Below are 26,386 nucleotides of genomic sequence, written 5' to 3' on the forward strand. Positions count from 1 at the left end.
GACTTTACAGTCACCCACTGAAAAAGAACAAATTAGTATTTGTGAAAATACAGATTTTTGATGTGGATATTATATATGTTACTTGTTTTTGTCTTTGTTTACATAGTAAACGTGAATTGCAATATTTTTTGCTGATCCAAACACAGTATAAAAAGTGTCATTTTACCATCAAACACTGCAAAAGAATGAATTATCATTTGTAAAAGTACAGATTTTCATCTAAATATCATCTTTTTGGCCCGTTTCTTTTTTTTTTTTTTTTTTTTACAGTTAACTTCTAAATTTAAATTTTTCTTCTGTAATTGGACTAGTTATTATCTAAAAGTATCTGTAAAATAGCAGTAAATTGTTGAAGACATGGCAGATAAACTGTCAGTAAAGAATCATTTTTTACAGTGTAGTCAACTTTGCCTCGACTGTGTGAACATAGCATCTCCAACTGTATTATGTGTTTGTGTTTTGCTATATGCAATTCAAACTAGTTTAGTCTAAGAGTTGTTTGAAGTACTGTTTGCATGATAGCATTAGCTTAACTGACACCAGTCTTTTGTAGCATCATGAACAGGAGTAAAAAGGGCGTCAAATAGTGCACATTGCCTGTAGTTTCATATTAGAATTGCCGCCACAGTTTACACATAGCCACAGATTCTCACCTCCCAAGGACACTTGCATCATGTGTAGGGAATCAGGGGAGCCCAGCAACAACTGACTGTACAGCAGCGACATTGTCATTCATGTCAGCACCAATAATCTAAGAATGAAGGAGCTCGAAGTCATAAAAGAAAACCTGGCTGGGTTGTTTGACGTTGTCAGTGAGATGAGATGGTATTGATTAATTGTCTCTGGTCTCTTATCTGTGAGAGGCAATAATGGGATTTTGTCATGTTTGTAAAAAAATAAAAAATAAAAAAAAGGTTTTGTTTTTATTAAGTCGCCTTTTGTCTTTAACAGCCTTCACCAGACTGAGATGTGTAGCAGCATTTCATCCTGGAATACAGACAGGCATTAAGAGAGAGTTGGACTTTAGAGACTTGGTGCACGTTCCGTGGATTTTAAAGTGGTGTGCATTATCACTATTAAGAGTCAGTGATGTACACAAAAGGCTCAGTGTGATTCCTCAGCAGATTCTGTTTAGGCTCATTTTCAACACTCCGGTTGCTTGGTTATTCCCCTGGTTAACGGGACACAAAGAGCCTATGCACAGTAAGCACAGAGCGCTATGTAACGCCATTTCATCCCACACCACGGCAGAACCCAATGTCCCTAAAGGTAGTTCTTTAACAAATCCCATTCATTTAATAAGCAGCAGCCAATAGCACAGGATTAGATTCAGCAAGAGTGTTTGATATGGAAAAATTGTGGAATTACACCATAAAAAGAAAGAAAAAGAAGAGAAACTTGAAGATGAGGAGCAGATAGGAAGATGATAGATTAGGCGATGGATGGATTAAAAAGGGAGGTGGCTCTTTTCTTTTTTAAAAGGCGGTGATGAGGCTCCTGCTGAGGATCGCACAGGGGACAGATACGGTTTGACGGCAATTGACTGCCTCGTGTTGCATCACATTAGGGTTCAAGAGGCTATCAAAACATTATGCCAGGGGAGTCATAACAATGACCAGAGGAGTAATAAAAGACATAAAGTCAGGGAGATAGAGCGCGAGAGAGATGGAGGGAAAAAAAGCCGGTATGGCAGAGACAGAGAAGATACAAAAAGAGGGATAGTGAGGAAAAAAAGATGGGAGACACAGGGAGCGAGAGGCAGGAAAATCAATAGACTTCTATATGCAGCACTGAGAATGTGCCCTCTCGCTGCTCCAGACAGCCTATCCAAGGACTCCAACAGCCAGCAGACAAACTGAACATCTATCCACAGACCTGCACTGATAATATGCCACCCCAGTCTGTCCCTGTCTCCATTTATCTCCGTCTTACCCCCATCCGCCTACAAATACACATACACAGCCATGCACACATATACACACACTTCAACCTACTGGCTCTTCTCCTCCAAATTTAACACTCTAATTTGGTTGAGGGCTGGCTGCCGTGTTATTGATGTTGCCAGGGGTCTGATCCATCTTGAGACTGGGACAAGGCTTTAGTCAAGATGACTATAACTCAGAGGCATCCTCTCGCCTGTTTGCCAGAGTATCAGAACGGCATCGGTAATTTAAAGGCTGGACAGGCAGCCGATATTACTGTATGCACCTGCCTTGCTTCATCAGCGTGAAGGGCCGGAAACTATCGCTTTGAAGCTTTCAGAAATTTCCATTCTTTTTGGAACGCACTGGGCTGGAAATCAATTTTGTAACTTCTTTGTCGTGTTACAAATTTCCTTAAATACTGCTTTTAGGGATTATACAATATGGAAATGACGATATGAGCAATAAAAAAAATGTGTTTACTTTCTTACAGTGTTTGCAGAGAAGGATTAAGACGTATTCTGTGATGGTGCGACATGTGGGACGGATTATCGAGGTTTACTCCTGAGCGAGCTTGGAATTTATTCTCATATATTTAGCTTTATTTTTAAAAATGTGTGAGTATGTCCACCAATTTGTGTGGGTTTAGCTGGAGGCCAGAGCAATGGGGAATTGAAAAAGCTGGCTGTGGCGTTATACATCAGTGTCTTATCACATCGATATATGGCCAAATAGGACACAGAGGGGCCCCGTTGTGTACAAACAGCGAATAAAGATTGGAAAGAAGCGCAGAAATGTAAAGAAGGAAAAGACGGAAAGAAGGGAAAAGACAAGCAGAGGAGGAGAAATATACTCTCTGGAGGCCTGTGAAACCGTGGTAGCGTAGTCTCTGATCATTGATTAAAAAGGTTTATGTACTCCAACCCACAGAATCATGGAGGACACACTCACCTCTCTCCCCCTTCTCCCTCAACGCCCCCATCCCATATTCTTCCCTCCCAGAGCTGTCCATCCTCCTGCCCTTTCCCTCCTGCGTCTCTATCTCTGTGCAGTAATGGGCAGAGAACCACTGCTGTAATTTCCTCTGTACTAAAAACTGACAACTACAAAAGGTCACGCAGAAGGAGGGGTCTCATGCTTCTAATCACTCAACAAGACTAGGGCCCCTCAGTCCATTCAGATTTCACCCTGATAAAGAAAAAAATGTCCTCTGATACTGACTGCTTTGTTTTAATTTTCTTAATACAAAACAGGATGATACAGTGAGTACGGAGACCGCAATTTAATCTCAAGAACGACAGGAAGTGTCCTTGAGCTTCCCGGTTACATAAACCAAAGTTTTTCTTCTCCAAATGAAAACTACCTGAAGTACGTACATGAAATTAAATGATTGCATAATAGGTCATGGCTATCCTCCACGGAAAGCATTCAGAAAATGCAAAATATATTGAATGCACCACTCCACCTCAAGCAAACAAGACAAAGCAGCGTTGAGCCTTCGTTATTGGTTTGCTGCCGCACATTCTGCTGAAATCGCAATCTTATCAGAATACCCTCCTCCCGCTGTTATTAAATGAGTAAAGGCAAGTCCTTCACTTCACAATACTATTAAAAAATAGGAAATATCACTGGATCAAGGCTGGTTTCTCTGAGAAACAAAAAAACACCAAGAAAAAAAATGCTCACTACTGGTAAAATGTGTGTAAATAAAGTGGTGAATATTGCAGGAGAAGCTCAAAGCGTGCAAGTTAGAGGACATTTTTTCAAAACATACAGTAATTGGAAGTAATTTTACAATCTGGTGAATCATTATTACTAGACTTCATGTAAATTAAGCCCCTTAATTCCTACTAATTCTATTCCATCCATGGGATATCTTAAGAAGCAAACTTTTAGAAATGCACTTTGCTGAACAAGATGACTAATCACCCAAGTCATAATTTTAAATATGTATTCCCAAAACCCAGAAAAACACGGAGCTGGGGATGAATGAGGGACATTAGTTAAGCAGAAAGACACAATAAATATTGCAGTCCTCCAAGACAAATACATTAAACATTAAGCAAACACATTTTGGTCGTTAAGATTACAAATTTAGACAAGGAAGAAATGAGCGGTGCAAAGAATACAGTGTTTGCTCTGTTCATTTACTTTGTGGCTTTTTGCCACAGTAGCGGTTCCATTAACTATCATAAGAAATCAATGCGAGCATGCTGAGTGAAACGGCACAGAAACCGCTGTGACTGAGAGAGAAGAAAGTTGAGCCGAATGTGAGAGAAAGAGCAGAGCGAACATGAACAAACTAGAAAATGAGAAAAGACAAGAGAGCGCAGTCAATTACGAGTCCCATCTTGTAGTTTGTGTCTACATTGATTTGTTGGGGACTAGGATCTCTGCCTCTCCCCAGTTCACCTAATTGCACTCACTCTGACCCGCTAATTACTTCACTAAGACCTAGTTGGTCTCACCTCAGTAAACTGCCTCGATATGCGGAACTGTCTCTAAACCAGCGTGAGGGGGAAAGACAGGGAAAGAAAGAGGATGTGAAGGCAAAAAGAAAGAACAAGGCAGGATTAAGAATGCATGATGTATGTCAGAGCAAGAGACAGAAAGGAGATGTAAAACGAAACAACAAGCGAAGGACAGAGTACGGAAATGGTGGAGTAGATATTTTATATTTGAGGTGGTTGCCGGAGGCTGTGAACTCAGGTGGAGGATTAACTTACTGCTGCTACTGTAAACACATTTAAATATGTAGTGCTAATCACAAAGATAATAATGAGAGTTCAATCATTCACTAGTAATGCCATGGAGACCTACCTGATGGGATGATCCCAAATGCCCAGTTGGGTACGAGAATACCAAATGGATTGCTTGTGTCTTTGTTCTCTGCTGTCTCTGGGGTTTTTTGTTCCTCTGGCTTTGAGGTTTTCAAAGTTGTCCAACGACTTCCCACAATGAAGGACTCCGAAACTGCAGATCTGGATTCCATTGCTGTTGCACCAACTTTGGAGTCTGACGCGACGGTGGTCAAATGAAGGACTCCAGTAGCCGTTTGAGATTCTCCACCGGGTGTTGGAGTTGCTGTAGTTTTCTCCTTCTCTTCTTGAACCCAAGAAATGGAAATAGATGGCTCCTCTGTTGAGGAAGTGTCCGCTGTGTTTTGCGGAGTGGTTGCTGTGGTGGCAGGATCCGTCCTCTGAGCGTCTCCAGTGAGAGGCTCCACAGTTGTTACCTCAGAAGTTGTCAGCGCCTCCTTTAATGCTTCATGCGTGGTCGCCATCACCTCGTTCCTGCTGGTGTCTTTGTTGTGATTCCTAAGGACCGGAATGAATCCTGAATTGGAACCATCCTCCTCTTTGCGTGAGGGGGCAGAGGAGAGATTGTCGGTAGGCCGGTGTACGTAGAGGATCTCTCCCCTGGCCTCTTCTGCTGTGTCTGAAACCTGGGAGCTCTGCGGTGGAGTGGTGGGTTGTTCCACAAGCTGCCACTGGGACAGAGTAGTGAGCTCAGCCACAGTGACGAAATCACTCCGGCTGAGTGAAGTTTCGCTTTCAGTACTCAGTTTGGCACCACTGCTGGCCACATTGTTGACTTTCACTGCAAATCCACCAGGAAAGTTGCCCCCCTCTCCGCTCCCCTCTACCTCCTTCTCCTCGCCTGAGCCACTTCTGGCAGCTGCAGTAGTAGCTCCCTCTGCATCCGGGTCCTTGCCCTCACCCGAGTAGTTTTCCAGGTTGTCCTGTCGAAGGGAGGTGGGCAAGGTCATCACCTCAAGGGGTCCTGATTTGGCTTCCAGTGGTTCCCAGGTGGGGTGTTTACCCACATAGGCCACGTTTCCAGGAGGGCCTTGTTTGGGGCCTCGCATGGACTTGATGGCCCACTGAAACTTGCTGCTTGGGTTGGGAGCAAAGGCAGGGTGTCCTCTGGATCCCTGAGGACCGGATATGTTGACATGTTCACTGGGTGGTGATCTCTCAGTAGAACCCGATGAAGGGAACTCTACAGGGAACAAAGAGACAGAACAGACTAATTAATACAATTCCATCATCGGGGGATGGGGTGAATTTAATTTTATGGATGTAGAATTAGCAATTAAAAGCTCAAGCCAGCCTTACATGAACCCGGTGAAACTTGTTCGGGGAGTAGAGTTACAAAATGATTATGGAAACATGACACTGTGTTAGCAGGGAGATGGCTTCGCTGCAACCAGTGGTTTGAGTTGGAACAAGTATGGATATCTGATTTCTTTCATAAGAGATGCATATGTCCTTTTTTTGGTACCCACTCTGCAAACAGCTACGGGATAAGAAAACTAATCAAGTCAAGAAAAACTGCATATAAAACTAATGTGATTGTGTTCCAAGCAGGTAATGGAGTTTACCATGTAACAGTAAAATAATAGTCTTTCATTATAACTTCAAACGGTCATGATTAGCAACAAGAAAAGTTGAAGTTTGGGGAAATTTATTGAGAGTTTCACAGAAAAAAAATTACCACTTGTTTGATGGACTGAGTGAAGATGGTTCGAACAAATTTGATTGACGTCTCCCACACCATACGAGCAAACAACCTCACAACTGTCTTTGGATTGCTGTTTAAATCCTCCCCTAATCCTGATAGATGCACAAAAGAATTTAATTTCCCTTTATACTAACTGAACCTGACAAAAATCAAGAAGAGCCACGATAAGAACAAAAATATGAAATTTTTCAAGCGATGAAGCAAAAATGTTACATTAATTGTAATATTTCAATTTAGAACCAATGATATGGCCATAGATCAAACCAAATAATGGTTTAAAAGGGCAGGTTTGAAAAGAGAGAGATTTTTTTTTTTTTTTTACTAACTCAAGGGTTAAAAACAAACAAAAAAACAATACAGGGAGCAGACAATGGTTAACCAAAAAGTGAGACTTGGAAGAAAAGCATAGGAGACAAACCAAAACCAGACAACAAAGTCAAACATTTTGGTTATAAAACACACACGCTAGAAGAGGAAGAACTCAGGCAGGTGAACAGCAAAGTAAACATTAACTGGCAACTAAAGCAAGGAAAGACAAGCCTATAAATATACATACAGAGGGGCAGATTGATACGACAAGACACAAGTGAAACCAATGAGGGCAGGACAGACGATCAACGAGGAGGGAAAACACACAAAGGGAGTTTACGACCTAACAGGCAGCTCTTACTGACTGGCTTGTCTTGTCACCCAATAATCTACACAAAACAGCTGTTTAGACCTGCAAAAGTCCTGTTAATGATTTGTTGTCAGTTTTGTGCCTCTCATTCATACATGATTGCATATTTCGTTCTGAATCAGACTTATTTTCTACAAAGGCTCTATCACAATTTGACACGCAACACTGCAACAAATTTATGAACCTAATTTCTTCTCTTAATTTTGCTTTTCAAAACTTGCTCAAAGTTTACGCATGAGCAAATACGATATAACGTTTAAAAACTACCTGAGATTTAGGCTCAATTTTCCCTCGGTGTGTTCATTTAAGCTGAAGGCAAACTGTAATTTTAGTGATCTGCAAGTAACAGTTAACTGTCATTTACTGTAAGTGGGAAGTTTTGGATTTCTTTCCTCACCAGTGGAGCTTATCAGTGTGGTTACTAAAATTGCTGGAGTTTGCAAACAAAAGCTGAGGGCTGCCCCTTGTGGATGGGTGAACACACACACATGCACACAGATAAGCACACACGCTGAAAGGATGGGAGGATGTATTCAAATGTAATTTCACACCTCTCTTCTCTGTCCCTGTTTTCTTGTTCCCTGTGGATACTTTTACCCAAAACAACATCCTGCTGGAATACACTTGCCTGTGGTGAGAGAAGCCAAGTGGAAAAACGCAGGAGCATTTGAAAGACGATAAGCAAATGACTAGCTCCACAACAGGTTCCATCTAGATCTGTTTATTTAGATGAAGTGGTCCACTGTACCTTATCAGCTTACAGCTTTAAACCAGACTCTGTCTACACCATCAATAATTCATTCTGTCTGCATGTGTGACTCAGAGCTTGGTGTGTGTAGAGTTATTTTCTTTTTTTTTGGGCAGCGGTGCAGCTGCGTGACTAAGCGGCCCAACTAGCGTTGCTATCTTCATTATCGCTCAGCTCGGTCTGGCAGCCCTCATGTCCGAAAAGTACAGCAATACAGCACAACAAATTACCTCAAGAGGGAGAACATACACAAATATGTCCATGCATAAAATATTAAAAGCATATGTAAATTATTCAGAAGGTTCGCTGTTGCCTTATGCCTAAGTGAGGCTTATGAGTCAGAGGTTCATTTCCATAAGAGCCATGTAGCCTGGCGTAATTGTCCTATTAATAATCCAAATAGCTAATTACATACTTTTACTACACACACTGATGGAAGTGAGAATAATTAAACACATTAATCTGGTTTGATCATCTATGTAATGACCCATGTAATAAATAAATTGAGACAATTAGGCGCAGGTTTGGGGGATTTCATGGCGCTATTTAGAGCACGGTTAAAGTTCATCTTCACGGCTGTAAATCTGCCGGTGATGGGCCTTGCTGGAAAAAAGCCACAACTCGAAGCAGATATGCTGCAAAACAAACTCATAATAAACCCCATTCAGACAGTAATTGTGTGCTTCCACTGTGAGTGGTTCTGCCGTGTTGACTCCACTTTACTGGAGTAAACGGGCTGAGAGAATCCCTCGGGTCAGGCAGACATGATATTAAATTGTGAGAGTGGAGGCTGACAATGAGGGAAAGAGAAAGCGAGCGAGACAGATGGTAGCGGTGCCACCTCATCCTATCTACAGATATGGCATCTAATAAAAAAGACTGGGGAGAAGTTATTGCATGGCCATGTGAATCATGTCAGGAGCATCTACACTCAGTGTCAGCGCATGGGTCCAACTGTCTTCTATCACATAAATTTAGTCTCTGGGGTTGACAAAGCTGGTGTGAAGCAGACATGCATTTCCTTGACACACAGTCAGGATTTGAATGTAGAGTTTCATTCAAATTCCACATTCGTCGGAGGCAGTTGAGAGAATACTACTTAATTCGATGAAATGTTCAAAATATTTTGATTTGGAGGGGAAATAATTGAAATTATCACTCTGCACTTAAAGACCATCTTTCAAATTTTGAAAATAATTTGATTCAATATTCTAATTCTTACTTGGATGCACTGTCTGCAGAGCAAAGCTTTGCATTCGCCTCAATCAAAGAGGCAACATGGCAGCGTCAATCGCTAAGGAGTGTTGAGATCCAAGGGATAGCCTGCGGTGTGCAATAACAGACTTAATTCAGCTCACTGAAGCTGCTTTAAGAAGACACATCGGTTGGGCAGCTTTCCATCACGGCAACATTAAAGACAGAAGCGTCTTCGCCTCACTCTCCTTTCCCCTGCTTTCCCTTTCTTCCCTCTCCCTTGCTCTACTCCTGCCCCTCGTGTGTTGCTCACCCTCACTGTAGTGATCATTACCGCCTACCTTCAGAGAGCCAGAGCCTAATTGGCAGAGACATAGATGGAGGTTAGAGTGAACCGCAGTGCAGCCCAACCTCCACGTTAATTGGATGAGGCTGTGAATAATGCATGCGGACTAAAGCTTGGATTTTCATTAATACCTTGGGATTGGGTTGCCATGGAATTTCAGGTAGCGCAGCACTGAGTATTTATATTAATAAAGCCAGCAATTGCTAGGTGAGAAAAGCCCATCTTTATTGAATCATTCTTCTGGCTGTCAGCGTGAGAGTGTTTGTCTTACTTTGTATCCTCCCCTTTTAGCCGCTGCCAAGGATGTGTTATTTGTGGTGGCCATTAAAAGAAAAAGCAGCCTCCTCAACCCAAGGCTGCGGTACACTTTCATTTCAGCTCCTGTTCTGTACATTTCTCTACTGAGATGCAATTTGGCGTTACTGTACATGCCTTGCTCCAGTAATTATTGGTCCAGCAATCTTCCAGTCACGTTCCAATGATCTTTAGTCCGCTGTTCCTCTTTCAGTGGGAAAGCAGAGAAGGTCAATTTGGGTTTAGTTCCATGATTTTTTTGGCCACTGCTCACCCTGTCTATCTACAGTGTGTTGCACTGCATCCCTCCTGAGGGTAATTTGCTCCATCTGCCTCCAGACATTTCAGGTTCTTCAGATGCAACACACACAGATTCATCCACCCACACTAACACACTGGACTTCCATCCATTTCTGAAAGTTTTGCTTTGTTTTTCTCCTCTGTTTAATTTATTCCCCACAGTTAATCTTAGTCACTTTTTCACTCTAATGCATCTTTGACTCTCCCAAATAATAAGCATTAATTTTGGATGCAGATGTGTTTTTCTTTAAAACAAATTTTACATGAACAAACCTTTTATCAAATCAAAATAGATTTTAGAAAATCAAGCTTAGCTGCTACCTTTTTCTGACAACCTGTACTGTAAACAAAACCGCCTGTTAAAATGTATACGAGAGAGAAGGCATAGCGGTCTGCACTCTGGCATTCTACATTTACTATACACGGTTTGCCCCTTTTGTTTGTTTGCAATTACCGTTTAATTAAATTTACAGCAATACTTCAAATTGCCCTGCGGAGGAATATATTACAGCATACTCGAGGGAGAAGGAGTGAGCGGAACGGAGAGGCAGAGACTATTTGAAAAGCATGACATAAACAGATTCTATATTTACCAACGACATTTAAAAGCACCACACCTCCATTTGAAACACACTTTCAATTCAGTTTCCATCTTGTTTCAATTTCACGTGCAGTTATTGGTTTTAAAGGTTAAAGTTGAACACTAAATACACACAGACACATATAAAATCAGAGCTGAGTTCATACCGTTGATAGCAGATTGAGGGTTTTCAGTGAATGTGCCGGCTGCTCCTTTGACCGGATCGCTGCTGGCGTCGCTTTTCTCAGTGTTTTGCACTGCAGGCACTAATCGAATCAATGGCATCACCTCTTTCTCCTGCTCAGACAGACCTTCCTCTGAACTATGCAGTCCGGTGCTGGGACCCCTGAAGGAAAAAGCGTCACTTCTGTGCTCCATGATGGCATTGTCCATGCTGCCTTTGTTTCCACTGGGCTTCGGTATGCTCAGGTTTCCGCTGGATGCTTCTCCTTGCGTCTGGTTCTCCGCCACCTTATCTTCAGTCCCTGTGGGCTCCTTCTCTGTCTTGTCACCACTTTTGCCCCCAGTCCAGTACTTGAAGGGCCTCATAAGAGTGTTAACAAACTCAGTCAGAATACTATTACTGGTCTGAGGCTGTGGGGTGGATGCATCCGTGGAGGAAAATGTCGGGGTGTCAGATCCAAATATATCTTCCTCCTCGTGGGCAGAACCTCCGTGGCTCTCCAGGCTTTCAAGATCAGAAAGGCCCAAAGTGTTGCCGCTCATTGGGCCATCCTGATTGGGTTGGCTCGTTCTGGATTCCTCCTGCCTTTCATCCCAAACCTTCCCAGGCCTTAAGTGGATCACTACATGTTCTTCAGAGATCTCAGAAGAGTTGTTTGTTCCTGCGATGGACGAGGCTCCCGCTTTCTCCAAGTCTACCAGGCCTGTCCACGTGGAGGTCTTGGAAGGAGGGGCGCTCCGCAGGGCTTCAGTGACTGTTGACACGGCATCTACTGCTGGCCCGGCTGTTTGGTACAAAGCTCGTGCTTCTGCAGCCTGGACCCCCGCTGGCTGGTGGGCTGCAACACACAACATCCACATTTCATTTGACCTGCTTTATCTGCTGCTGCACAACACAAAAATAAACCTCATTTTTGCTACTGCTATCAAAACAAAACTGAATTCAGAGCATGACACAGTGTTGTGGCTTGACAAGTATATCGGATGAGGGTTTTTCTACTCCAAACTCCAATCATTTTAAATTAACTAACACACATACATTGTATTCATGCATCATTGATGAGATTATACCGGCAACATTATACACATGAAGCAAATCTGTGTTATTAAGGAAAACATATTACCATTTTTATCGACTTTAAGTTTTCTGAAAGACATCGTTTGTGTTAAATATTCATGCAAATGTGCACACAACATTGTGGGTGCAATGAAGAGGTTTATCTATCAGCTGTTTGCTTTGACAGACTTACTGCTGCTCTGCTCTCACGCTGTTCTTGTTTACTTAAAATGATTGGGTTATGCAGATGTTTTGCTTCGGTGATATTTCCATACGCTGACATTGGGAGAGATGAAAATGTCCTTTCTTTTTTTTTTCTCTCCTACTGGTGGAAATATCATTTTCAGATACTAATCTGCAGTCTGCTGCAATCAATGCAAGCCAGCAAAAACAAAAATAAGCTTTGAAATGTGTGACTACACAATATCAGTGTACAGGATGGGGCGCAAAATTAATGCAAAGTTGACAATGAAACTCACTTATTCTAGTCTCAGTTACCACATGATGGAAGGTCAAGGTCAGACAGTCACCGGAAAGCCCAGCTGGATTTACTGTGTTCATGCTCTCGTTCTTTTAATCTCTCTTTTGATTCTTGCTCTCAGGCTTCACTACACACAACATACAAGCCCTTAAATCCACCGGGGGGTCCACAAATGGCACACAATCTCTTCTCAACTCCTTCATGTGTGACACAAACATCTCGTGCTAATTAAAAATCAGAATGCAACGTCCCCAGACCCCGTTGCCATGGTAATTACCACAACGACGCCATATCAACTTCCTCATCACACAGCTCTCAGTACCTCGGTAGCAGTAGGCGTCAAAAAGGGCCATGGTGTCCGGGAAACCGGTGCGGTTGGGGTTGGTGTAGACAGTCCGAACGCCAGGATCGTCTCCGCCGCAGTTTTTCCGTGGGACATTGATGGGATAACGAACGCTACCATCGGCCAGCCAGCCGGGATCACACTGGTCCAGACCAGCCTGCCAGGCCAGGTAGAGCTGCCCGACAGTGGCCAGCTGGGCTCCCAGTGAATGGCAGTGGGTGGAGGCGGTGGCAAGGCTCAGCTTGTCTGGCACTGTGGAGTGGAACACTTCACCTAGAAAACAGATAAAAAGAGAGAGATGAGGAGTTGAGTGCATTACAGAGAAGATACCTTTCAGCTCCTAGACTAAGATCATGTTAGCTCAGCTGGTTTACAATTGTAGGTTTCTGAGAGAAGACTGGTCTTATGGCTTGTTGGGTTCTACAAAATGATGAAGACATATTTGTGTCTGTCCCTTGCTGTGTGTGTGAATCTGTCAGTATGTTCTTTCAAGGCACTAAGTTCTAGCTATTTTCTTTTTCTACTTTCTCAACTTTGTGAAAAAAATGAAAGGGTGGAGACTTGAAATAAAGGGATGAAAGAAAAGGTTTACTTGTAATGCAAAAGAAGGCTTTATTTTTGCCCAGAATAACAAAAAAACTTCAGACAATTCAAAGGACAGACTATATAAAGGCAATACTTTGGATTCAAAGTAGCTGCAAAAAGGGATCTAAGAGAAAGACAAGCACACAGACAGCAATGGAAGGAGAAGAAGAAAGAAAGCGCTGAAGAAAGGTGCTGCTGATGTTGATAAAAGAGTAATCCAAAAATAGGGCATTGCCAAGCGAGACAGCAAAGTGCTCAAGAAGACCTCTATGTCTGCACAGCACAAACAAAATTAAATGATCAGATGATCCACTGGCGGTTCAGGGTGCGATGAAAAATATATGAGCTGAAGGTCTGGACAGCGAGACTGGAGAGCAGAGAACAGAAGAACAAGGCTGATAGGAGGATTCAGGAGATTTATACTGAGAGCAAAAAATAGAGCGTCTGTTTGAAACACTACAGAGAAAAAAAAGGGCAAAGGGTCAAGATGCAAACAAAATGAAAGCAGAAAGAAGCAGAACAGAGTTATTTGAAAAGATGCCAGAAAATGCCTAAAATATGTACTGGAAAGCTGGTAGAAAGTTACTAATCAATATATATGTGAGTTTAGAGTAAAAATACTCTAAAAAATCAACTCAGTTATGATCATTTTTGACCAAACCAAACCAAAGTTTGTTACTGTGCACAACACAAATGCTATAATGAACATTCTAGTTGTTTTTTTTGTTTTTTTTACTGAATAAAAGAGGAAACACCAGCTATGCTTGTACCAGTGATTTTACCTTGATGGAAGAAAATTATGTCATGATTGTTTCAATCAGATCGGTAATTCCACTCCACTGAAAAATACTGTAAACTGCTGGATACAAAGTCGAGAGGTGATCATGTAATCTTCTCCGTTCTGCATCTCAGTCACATACAGGGTGTTCACATCGTCTATGAATAGCGCAAGAAGCTACTATTGTGCTTAATGACAGCTGCAGGTCGTGCCACCTCATAATAAGTGACCCAGATAAACTAACCCCTGCAGCGGGTCGAAACCACGATGTTAAAAAGCCTGCTGTTATTATGATTGTTCCCTGGAATATGCAGGAGGTTAACGAAGTAACGCAAACACCTAATTTCAGTCAGGCAATTCACATGGAATTGATTATAATGTGAATGCAGGATTGGGGCATTGTTGATATTTGGCGTTCGAGCACTGAGCCCGACTTTTCCCCCTCGAGGAAACACCAAGCTCAGCACAGCAGGGAGTAGAAAGTGATGGTAATCACTTCCCCCCTGGAGGAATGTGGAGTCCGTGTCTATAGTTTAATGCTGGGGTGGAGGTGGAGCATCCGAAATGTCGTGAGAATAGCAGGGGGGGCAATAACGTGTAAAGAGGCTACAGTATTTGTACGTTTTCCTTTTTTATTGCTTTTCAACAATGAATCAAGGTTGGTCATAGAGAATTTCATTGAACTGAATAGGTAGAAGTAGTGACTGACTATTGACTGAACCTTCCAGATTCAGGTGTCTTTATGCTACAATCACTTGAGACACATTTACTTCACTGAGATGATCTTTGTTATATTAATGGTGTGACCTGAGTTGAATTCAGCGACTCATTTCAAAGAAGGTGAATACTTATGCAATCAACAATTTTACATTTAAAATTATTAAATGGTGTTTTGACTTTGACATAAAAGACTCTTTTTTTGACAAATTCCTGGTGAAAAGCCTAGTTATGTTGACTATGATTTAATGTTCTATAGTTTTTATAGACACTGTACTATGTAAGTATACTTTCTAAAAGACAGGATACACTGGATCTACAGTATGCTTTTAAATTAATATGCAGGTACCAACACAAAGACAGAATATCTGAATATTCAGATATTCAGGTCCAGCTAGTTGTGACCAGAGTAAGACATGTAGAAATAAGATTTTTCCCCTCATTCCCATAGTGGCAGACTGCTTGTTCAAAGGAAATCCAAAGGGATCTTCTCTGTTTTAAATTGGTAAAATCTTGCCAGGTGTCAAAGTGCTATCAGATGATATATGTTGTAAATTGGCATTTTATAAAGAAAACGGAACTTAAAAAGAGTCAGTGGAATTGAGTTGGCTGCCTGAACTAGTTTGCACAGTTGTCAAATATTTATATCTGTTAAGAGTTATTGTTTCATAGCTAAAACGACGAGCACAGCTCCGTTTTAGCACAAAGAATGGTCTGACTGCACCTTGTTATCATTCTGCATCAGGGGAACAATTCAGAATTTGCTTGAATTTCATTTAACTAACCACAATCATCTTAAGTGGTTCTAAGCCCGGGATGCTTCTACAAAATTTACCCTTAGTTAGGTTCAGTTTACTCTTTGGTGAATCTTCAAAATTACTTTTTTTTTTAAAAAAAAGTAAATTTGCAAGGGATAAGATGATAAGGTCCTAAACCTATTTCCATTTTTGTCTCTGATGAATACTTGGTTCAATAGCCTCATTAAAATGGCAACAGGTATTCATGCAAGATTAAAGAACAGTAAGTGATGAAAACTAGCAATTGAGACAGAAGTGTATCAAAGGTACACTGAAAGGAATCGATGTTCTAGAAGTTCTAGGTTGACTGATATGCTGTTAAAGATGGAAATATGAATGGATTAAACAGTTCCTAAATAACATTTTAATACCTCCAGATTCCTTTAGATGATGGTGTGATGCCAATTAGATGAAATATAGATGTCCATCTTCGATATCTGTAACCCTTCATAAAGGGTCACAGTCATTTAGATTCCATATTGGCTGTGCAAAAATGATCTGCACACTAAAGTGCTCCCTGTATATTACTGTTCCTATACTTGCCAAGCTTTCAATGGTGCGCATGCAGCCAAGAAGGTGGCAGATTTATCAAGCAAAACTAAGGGAAACTTTTAAAACAGAGAGTTTTTCTATTTGACACTGAAGTAAACAAAAGCAGAGCTCCTTTTTCTAGCCAATAACCCTTGATTTTAACGGTTGAAATGCCAACTGTGTCTCCATCTGCCTCGTAATGCTTCCAGCCAACTTGTTTCAAAAGGAGAACACTGCAAAAAATGCTTTAAATATGCAATTGATTGCTGCATGCTCTATGCTGCGTGATATGATGATAACAGAGTGAGGAGAAAGGTAAAAACGTCAGTACCCTCACAGCTGTTGATTCATGGAGAAGGCAAAGTATAGAAGTTGCACTGTTTGTGAAATTACACAAAAGTGAAATTTTGTTGGTTACACAAAGAAAAGCTGTGCTAACAATGCTAACATTTGCAGCTTATGTTGGAGAAGACTGTAAATATAGGTATGTCCATGGCAAACACTCATTTTTGCTAACAATGTCCCAGTGTAACACATTTACAGATGCCAGAATCAATTTAAGTGTCTGAAATCTCCATTTAGCGCCGACTACTGTGTAAAATATTGAGTGAGAACTATTCAGGGAGTAGTAAATGACTGTGAAGGTGTGATATTAAAGTCAGCTAGACATTTAGTCCACCTGTTGCCTTTCTTGGCTCTACCTGTGACAGTGCGAATAAAAAAGTAAAGTTTTAGGCTAACACTACTGACCCACTTAGCAGATGCCTTTAGGAGGCAGAAACATGACAGCTGGACTCGATATTGGTTCTCTCTCTCACTTCTACGAACTGTCCCCCCCTCCCTCTCCCAAGGAGGCTCTTCCTTTCTGCACTAACAGAGTATTAAGTCCTGGTCACAGCGTTCTCCCACCGCACACCCACGGCTTAGTGGAGCCATGCATGACTAAACTCAAATTTATAGTCGAAGCCCCTGACTCCTACCTTGAAGCTGCTTAGCGAAGCAGTAGACATCAAACAGCTCATCAGGGGACCTACTGCCGTAGTTACGGACTCCAGGTGAGTCTTCCCGATCGCCATAGCAACCAGGCCGAGGCGACTGGATGGGATACCTGCAGAGGAAGCCAGGAGACGGGGGACAAAGACACAGAGAGTCAGAGAGGAAGGGAGATTAATATAGACACAGTTGGCTCCCTCGGGATGAGCATACGAAATGAGATGAAAACTGAACCACGCTTTTATAATCACCTGCCCTGGATACAATAAGTCTTCTCACAGATTACCAAAATATATTAGCTAAAGAATAACAACAACAAAAAAACACGCATCTTCACCAAAAACAGGCTGGGATGCCAAAGTGAGGAATACAGTAGCATTCGCTACATGCCACAACAACCTCAGGGCAATAATTGCAAAGCACTTCAATAGATAGAGCATCTTGTTTCTTTTAATTATTCTGCCCTCGCTGTGAGTCTCACAGCGTAATTACCCAGCAGTTTCACTTTAAATCATTTCAGAAGGTGCTTAATGCTCTGGCAATACAAGAATGCCAGGAACACTCAAGGTCTGGAGTGAGACGGAGAGGTAGGAAGTCAAGGAGAGGTTAAAAAGAATCAGGAATCTTTTCAGTGGCCTGGCATGCCTGTGGGGCTGAGAAAACAGCGATCTATATTTAGGCTCCAACTGAGCAATTATTCCACAAGAACATTGATTCCTGCAGCACCAGGGCATGAGCAAGGAGGCTGATTAAAAGATTACGCCGAGCATACAGGGACTTATAAAGTACTTGGAAAAGACACACACATACACAAAACCAAGTATACATGCAGGAGGCATGCATGCATACACACAGCCATAAACCTGCAATCTCACACAGCAACCTATTTCCATCAGAGTCTTAACAAGCCAACGAAGTCTTGTAGTGTCTCTGGTCTCTTTCTGCTTGGTGGCTGATGAAACGACGGCTGATGTCTGTATTTTTTTCCCCCTGTATTAATTGGACACTTTCCTCCTGGCTGATGTGCAGTCAGAGTCTCCTGGATCTGGACCAATTAGAAAAGCTCCCGAGTGAAAACAACAGGAGCAGCAGCAGGATGGAAGGGGAGAGAAAGAAATGGAGGAAGGAAGCTGTGAAGCGGGAAGCTAGTCGGGAAAAAAAACCATCAGGAAGACAACAGTCAGTCTGCTTTCCAACTGGAGCAACAATGATTTGAAATTAAAATGGAGATATGGAAAACAGTGTTGAGAGGCGAGCGCCGACTGGTAATGTTAAGTGGGACTTAATGGAAGGTGGCAAGCTGAAGCGCATGCAGCAGCCTGACAGACAGCTCAGAGGGGGCACAGGTAGTTAAATGCCTTTCCAGTGTGCAAACAAGCAATTAAGTCCAATTATGTTGCACAGTTTACCTTCATTAAAAACTCCAAAAGGACAAAAATGACTTTCATAGTGACATACTTCATACTTTTACACGGTTGACAAACTTTTTTGTTTGACATATTGTTATTATCAGCGTGCATTTGCTTTTGTTACAATGACCATGAGAAAAATTATCAAATATATTGGGCTGAAATGCAGAAATTGTAGCATAACAATTTGGTTGGGCAGAAACTGCTTTTTTCACCCACAGTCAGTTAACTATTATTTAGTCTCTAACATTCAGATTCAGTTATAGACTATATAGATGAAGCAAGGTTTGATTTCAGATATTTTTGGCTTCTCAGTTGCGTTTAACCCCTTATAAACCCAGAACAAAAAAATCTGCAAAATCACCTGACACCGTTTATCAGAACCAAAAACTGTAAGAACAAAAATAATCCGACTTTCCAGTGGTGCTTGAACTACTCATCTGTGGCATGCTAGTCCTGTTGGGAAAATTCAACCAAAGCCAAGCTTAAAAGAGTGACATTTCATCAAATTCACATTACTCTACATTTCTCATTAAAAAAAAAATCAGACTAATGCACATTGTTTAACTTGCAAAGATACACTGATTACAGCATCCTTTTGGTGCTACACCCTCAACAGGTACATAGTAAACTACTGTTTGTGAAAACAGTTCACTACATTTGTCTGATGTTATTCTAGCACTAAAACATTGCCCTCATGAAAGCGTCTTTGTAAGTCAGACAGTGTGTAGGAGTTTGATTAAAACTTTTCCTTCGGTTACACTTATCCATCTCCTATACACTTGTCTCACGATAGATGTGTGTGAAGTTGCTTTTACTTAAAAATTAGCCATAACTGAATTGTTCAATCTAATCACATTCCATTAAAAAAAACCCTGAAAATTCAGCCCTTATAGAGAATGACCGACAGTCATTTGGCAAAAATTCTGGTAATTTTGGGCTGAACTGCAGGCTATGTTTGCACAGGGCAGACAGGAGACAAGTATGGGAACTTAAGTTACTAAAGAAAATCAACTTTTGCTTTTTATTTCAATGATTTATGACACAATATAACTGTATCATACTGCACAAAAGACGTGAGCTATCTCTTCTTCTCGCCACAGTTGTGCTGTTTCCACAGAATGCAGGAGTTTTTTTGTTGTTTTTTTTTAAATATTGTAGTGATGAAGTGAATTAAGATGTTATAGGAGCAAAAAAAAGTCCCAAAACTGTCTGGGGTTCAGAGGGTTAAATCAAAGGGAAAAAAATCATGCATGCATAAATTTCTAATGAAATGACAAGACAGACACATGACTGAGACAATGAAACAGCTGCAGATATCGTGGAGGGTACTTTTCTTTAAAAAAAAATCATAACTTTGTTCATAGCTCCCATAACGCACGGCTTGCTGTACTTTATTTATTGCTATGCCAGCTCCAACCAGGGGGTATAGTTAGTGTTTGTTCTTCTTAATACATTCTACTTTGTTGAAATATCACCCCTGATGACACTCTTTACTGCAATCATGAGGACTTCAATAATGCTGACAGCAACCAAAAGACTAAGCTGCATCCATGATGCATGAGCAACCATAGTGATAGCAAAGAGTACTAAGTTCAGAGATATTCCAACTTTACAGCCACCTACTGCACTTGAAATCCTCACCGTACAGTCTGGTCAGACAGCCAGCCGGCGTCGCAGTTATCAAATCCGTCAGCGAAGGTAGCCTGCAGCTGACCTGGTGTTGCAATGGCGGCCGAGTTCTCCACGCAAACCCTCATGGCGTCGGCGAAGGACAAGCCATAGCGGTCATGAGGGGCCCTGTAGTGGAACACCACACCTGGAGAAAAGAGATAAAGAAAAAAAAAAGAGACATAAAGAAACTAATCACACGAATTTATGCCCCGCGACCTCTAAATCACAGAAGCATTTATGAACTGCAACCTCGATGCATTAAAACATGAGCATGTGCATGTTCACAGGCCCAGAAACACAAAGCCCTCCAGACATCCCCATCATGTGCTGACATTGTTCCATCTGTGCAGGATGAAGCTACAGCGTGCAAGTTCGGCAACCTGTGTACGCGAGACTCATTTGCATCAGACAGTCGGTTGGGTTATCATTAGAGAAGAGAGATGTTGCCCTTGGATACGGCGTGTGACAAACAGCGGAGATGTTTATTTTACCGCTTTAACGGTACACACAAAATGTCACCCTGCTGCACTCCGCCTGCCTTTGCAGTCGTGTTGGAGTGACAAAGAAGGCAGACAAAGAGGCACTGATTTCAAGCAGATGCATGTTTTGAGTCACGGTGACAGTGAGAGCTAGACAGAAATACAAAATTTTAAAAGATTGGAGGTAGAAAAAAAAAAGGAGAAGATCAGATGAGACACAATTCCCTGAGCTGTGAGAGGAGCTAATATTCTGCTTGAATAGGAATGGGGCTGCTTCAGAAGTGTCAGTCCAGCATCCCATCACCTCCCACCTCTGCCTGCCACTCACTCAGTGATCTGGTCCTGCGAGGACATGAAAGCTAGTGGGCGTCTGGATACTAATGCGGCTCCTTTATCTAGGCCCGGCTTTGTCTGGGAGAGTGACAGAGATTCCTGCGAGATGGAGGCCCATGTGGCAGTTTGAGCATTAGCACTCCAGGCTGGAGCCGGGTGTGTTTGAGTTCCCTCGGTCCATCCGGCCACTCTGTCGACGTGGACTTATCCTGCTAATCATGGAACAGAAGCGCCTCTCTGTTCTGTTCCTTTTCCTCCTCTACTTTCTCAGCCTCCATCCGTTCTCCTTTGAGGCTGTGGGATTTTGTCCAAACAGAGACGCTAGCCTCGCTGGCTAAGACGCACCCCGGAGAGACAAATGGGCTTTCCTCTCAGTATGGGAAACCCGGTCCCTTTCCACAGGAGGCATGAACGCCCAATATTTCATTTCTATTTTTATCCTCTGCATCCCCACACAGTCTCCGGGGAGCAGAGCACAGAGACACCACATATATGGTGCTATAATGTCCTCGTTGCAGCACTATTGAGGAGTTTGTGCCCCTTGGCTCTTGGTATTATTGCTCAGTACACTACAGTATATTTCATTAATACAGCAGAAATGGATAGATTGGTTTAAACCCTCACAGGGACAGGCATTGGGGAAATGTGTTGCAACTTCAGTGCTGAAATCCCCCTTTGTATTTTAAAGTATGGCAGTAATATTACAACTTTTTTTTTTTCTGGCCCACAGGGAGGAGAGAATACCACGCATATCTGTCAATTTAAAGACTGGAAAAGAGGAAACAGCTTGTCTGTCTAAATCCAATAAAATCCACCTACTGGCAACTTTAAAACTCACTAATTACCATTTTATAGCACCTTTGCTTGTCAAAGTGTTGTAAAGAAATATACATCTTTCATTGCTTATTGATTCAGAACACTTGAAACTGTTACAGCAGCCATTCTCCACAGTACTGACATGCAGATAGCAGCTACACTTTTGAACTCTAACTTCTATCTGACAGCAAATTGACACACCACCCAGAGAGCTCCACCTTCCTTCACTCACCCGCATTTTCTTCTCATCATCTGTCTCATTCGCTCAGGTTGAAAAGCGATGTTCATGGATTTAGAGAGAAATGCAGAATCTGTGCCACCGGCAAAAGACACAAGTCAATATTCAAGAGCTGCTACACAGCAGCGCTAAAAGAATGTGTGATAACAACACTAAATGCATATGATTGTACTTAATTGCCTTTAAAATGTGAAAATCTCAGAGGCTGCACACCCTCAAGATATTTTCATTAATTTAACCATACACCTCATTGTCATGATAAAGCCTTGCTGAATCGATTTTTAAATAAAAACCTTGAATTTAATGCCGTTAGTGTTGTGTCAATTTTCTCCCATTGTATCATTTATTAATCATTAATCAAATATCGATGTTTTTCAAGGTTTTGTTTTGATGTTAGAAATTTCAGTATGAAAACAGCATTAGATTGTATAGTAGTCAGTGAGTAACAATGCAAAGGAGACATTTTAGAGGCGACCGTAGGCAGAGTTTGTTATTTTTTAAGGTTTATAGACCCAGACAAACTCATCTTCTTGCTGAACTAAAACAACTAAGCTATTCTTACTGTAGCTTTTGGATTTACAGGTCAGAAATGAGAATCTTATAAATTTTCTCACATAATCCGTAACAAGTCCGCACAATTTCCCAGTGTTGTCATGATACAAAAATTCTGACTTTGATGCAATACCTGCCTAAACAAATTGACACAAAATACTGACATGACTGACTGAAACAGCAAAAACCTAAAGAATCAGAGAAAGTAAAGGAATAATAGATGAAAGAACATAACACTCAAAAGTCTTTCTTTATTATTCATTTAAAAGGAACCTTAGTTCTTTGTGGTTTTTGCAGGAGTTTAAGTTGCTCAAAGGTCTTGTGGTTGATTCTTTCACTTGACCAGTCTGTTCCTGCATGACTTTTTCTGCTCTGACCAAATCGCATTAATGCCACTTTAAGAATAATAAACATTTATGGGAACAATATAGATTGTAAACTATCTTTGAGAGAGCATTCATTTTCTATTTTAAATGTAACTTGACTAAATAGACCTCTGCTAAGATCGTGCAATAAGTTGACTTTTGTGTTCAGTTTACTTCAGCCCACTGCTAGGTTAATAATCCTAGTTTGAGCTTCATCACATGAACTGACAGACAGTCATTTATAATTTTTATTATTTGGCCTTTTATTATTTTGATTTCCTCAACCCCCCCACGCTCACTCTCACCCTAACTGGTCAAGGCAGATGGCTGCCTTCCCTGAGCCTGGTTCTGTCCGACATTTTTCTTTCCTCCAAGTTAAAGTTTTTTTTTGGTCCTTCCCTCTGTCGCCGACTGCTTGCTAATATGAAATCGAAAGGCAGCTTTGGATTGTTCGGCTCTCTGTTCTTTGTTTAAAACCTTACTGTGCTAAGTGCTAAGAGATGGCATATGTTGTAAACTGGTGCTATATGAATAAAACTGAACAGAATTGAATCAAATTTTTTTATGCTCACTGAAATTGTCGTTTTTGTGCTATTAAAGCTTTTCTTGTTTAAATTTTTTTCAGTAGCTCTACCAAAGTATTGACATGAAAGTAAAGATGACAGAGAAATGAAAAGAAAACAAGTTAGACTGATGATTAAATTAGATCTTTTGGAAGACTTGCCCCCTATATATATATATATATATATGAGTAAAGTTCGAGAAATTTAGAGTTTATGTCAAAGAGTACTGACGCTGTTCTGGAGGCTTGTACAGATCCACATTTAAGTATGTAATCCTACAAAACCAATGCTGGGGGCCAGTGCTGATACACTATCCACTGTCCTCTCTGCAGTTAATTGTGGGCTGCCATATCTCACCACAGACAATGGCTGACAAACACAATCAATGGCACCGTGTTCTAATTGGTGAGACACACACAACTGGCCGGTCAATATGTGCCAAGAGAACAGGGACGGGGAAAAAAAGACAGAGGCAAAACCATGAGCGACGAAGACAGAAGCAGCGAGGGAGAAATTAAGAAAGAGATGGCAGGAGAGGAAGGACATCTCATCAAGACTTAGAAACACACAGATGACTCCAAGTGAAGAGCAAGTGTGGATTAATATGATATTGATACAGCTGAGCAGTATCAATACCCGCTAATTAACACGTTGAGCAGAGGAATTAGCGCGAGGACGGCTACGGTCTGCCATGTAGCGTGACTGCCAATTAAGACTAAGCCCTGGAGATGGCAACTCCTCGCCGGCTACGTAATTGGTTTCTCGCTGAAGAGTGGTTTTCATGGCACCTTAATCAACTGGCCAGGAAGGGAGGACACAGGGTCTCCCAAGCATCATGACAGGGGTCTCCCTTACGAAATGTATAGTGCTCTTAATGAGAAAGATGAGGTACTCTTCTTGCTTGACAAAATGACATCTTGGCTGGAATGCTGAATTTTGACATTGGACCTACAGTAGTGGCCTTTTCAGACACATATAGGCGGCATGTCCCCAGAGACGTGTTCTCACATATTCACATCTGAGCCACATAAAGGACAGCCATTGTTGCAAGCTCCATCTTGCTGTTATAATACCTCTACTGGATGTGCGGTTAGTTGGATTACCACTAGCATGGATTTGTGGCACTGGTGTCTAATGCATTGTGTTATTCCCTGTAGCCCTTATAATAATAGCTTATTATTTTTAAAAGGGAATGACCTGGAAAGAATCTGATGATAGCTTTGCTGCTAAAATACTCTGACACAGTAATTATGGTGAGCTACCACCGAGTAGTCCGACACTTCCAAGAATACTGGTGTCCTGGATACAGGTAATGCAGCAAATGGTTTGTCCGTTTAGTTAATCCACCGAGAGCCACACTGAGCTCTCGGACTAACACCGACCACCAATAGTTTGCACTGCTGGATTCCTGTCTTATTGGTTTCATTTGGTTTTCAGAGCATGAACAGCACCTGAGTGGCCCGGGTCAATGATGTCTAATGTGTCCGAGTTCCCTAACCTTTCTCCCATCATCATACGTTCTACACGGACAGTTAACAACCGCAGCAGTAATGACTGTATTAGCCTGACATGGAAAACAGGGTTATTATTATTCATGGTGGCAGACCTTGAGAGCAATGGGAGGAAGCTGTACACAACCAAAGAGTGGAGCAGGGACTCGCTCAGGCTCTAATTTGTACATTTGAAAACACAGAATAGCAAGAATGGCATAATGATGTTCGTTACATCACCACTCACCAGTGAGTACTAAAATAAAAATTGCTGAATCACAGAAATAATCAGTGTTTATGGCCGTACTTCTAACTCTGCTCTCTTTATCACTGTTTACAGTAAGTGGTGTAGCTGTGCAGTGTTGATATTTCAGTATATTACAGACATCAGCTATTAGATTAAAACAGAACACAGCTATGACAAAGTCCTAAAATCAGTACACTTAAAGTTTAATTAAAGAAACTAAATTCAATTTTCATCAACTCAGACCACATTTTCCTCATTAAAATTAGCAACAAATTGTCAAATTCTGCTGAGTCCAATAGACATGGACTATATTAATAGATCATGGTGGATTATCTATTCATTTTAGCGTACATTTGAAGGTAAAACGTTTTTCTAGGTGAAGTCTGAAATCCCACAACACAATAATACACACAACCTTGAATATTCTGTCTGAGTTGTTCACAAGACCTCCTTTAATTAGTTGAATTTATACTAAAAGTGCTCTCTTTATGCAAAATGATGGTTTAAATAACTGCATTAACCTATCAAATGGTTACACTGCTGCATCCTATTGCAGTTTTTGCAAATAATAGTGAGTTAAAGCAGCAAAAGTCCTAAAATCACTACAATAATTAACTTGCCATGACAAATTTTGACTTCCCAGAGTAACCGATTAGACTTTACTTAACAGTAAAATGAAAATGTCTTTGCACCTCTGATTGAGGTCAGGACTTAACCTGAGGATAACTGCTATGCAGCACATGATTTGTCTGCAGCTTATAAACAAGAAGACATATTGTGATTTCCTGTTAGACCCTGATTGATCCTGTCTCTGTTATTAGAAATAATCATTGCTGTCATGGATGGCACCATGCACACAGCAGCTCTCACAATGGAAATACTCATCAATTAATCATACCAATCAAGCTGCTGTCTGACAAGCATTAAAGACTCCCTCTGCTGAAAATCAAGCTTTTTACCTAGTTAATATGTCCACATGGTGTTTTTCGCATGCTAGAGAGAAATTAGCAGTCAATGCCATGGCAGAGCATTTACACCTTGAAACTGCAAGTGACCTCAAAAACATGATTACAGAGTCGATCCTGTACAGAGTGGGAGTTTCTATATCATTATAATGCAAAGTGGAATTACTCTAAAATTACAACTTGCCATTGTGAAACTTTAATTA

General features: G+C 41.3%; 1 protein-coding gene across 1 annotated transcript in view; it reads right to left on the reverse strand.

Annotated features, from left to right (window-relative positions):
* ncanb (neurocan b) overlaps nt 1-26,386 on the reverse strand; it is a 191,019-nt gene that overhangs the window by 103,866 nt on the left and 60,767 nt on the right. The window contains 5 exon segments of the mRNA XM_022192043.2: nt 4,743-5,924; nt 10,755-11,609; nt 12,631-12,924; nt 17,040-17,167; nt 20,106-20,280. Of these exon segments, the coding sequence (XP_022047735.2) occupies nt 4,743-5,924; nt 10,755-11,609; nt 12,631-12,924; nt 17,040-17,167; nt 20,106-20,280 (2,634 nt within the window).

This window comes from Acanthochromis polyacanthus, chromosome 4, assembly GCF_021347895.1.
Source record: "Acanthochromis polyacanthus isolate Apoly-LR-REF ecotype Palm Island chromosome 4, KAUST_Apoly_ChrSc, whole genome shotgun sequence".
Classification (NCBI taxonomy): domain Eukaryota; kingdom Metazoa; phylum Chordata; class Actinopteri; family Pomacentridae; genus Acanthochromis; species Acanthochromis polyacanthus.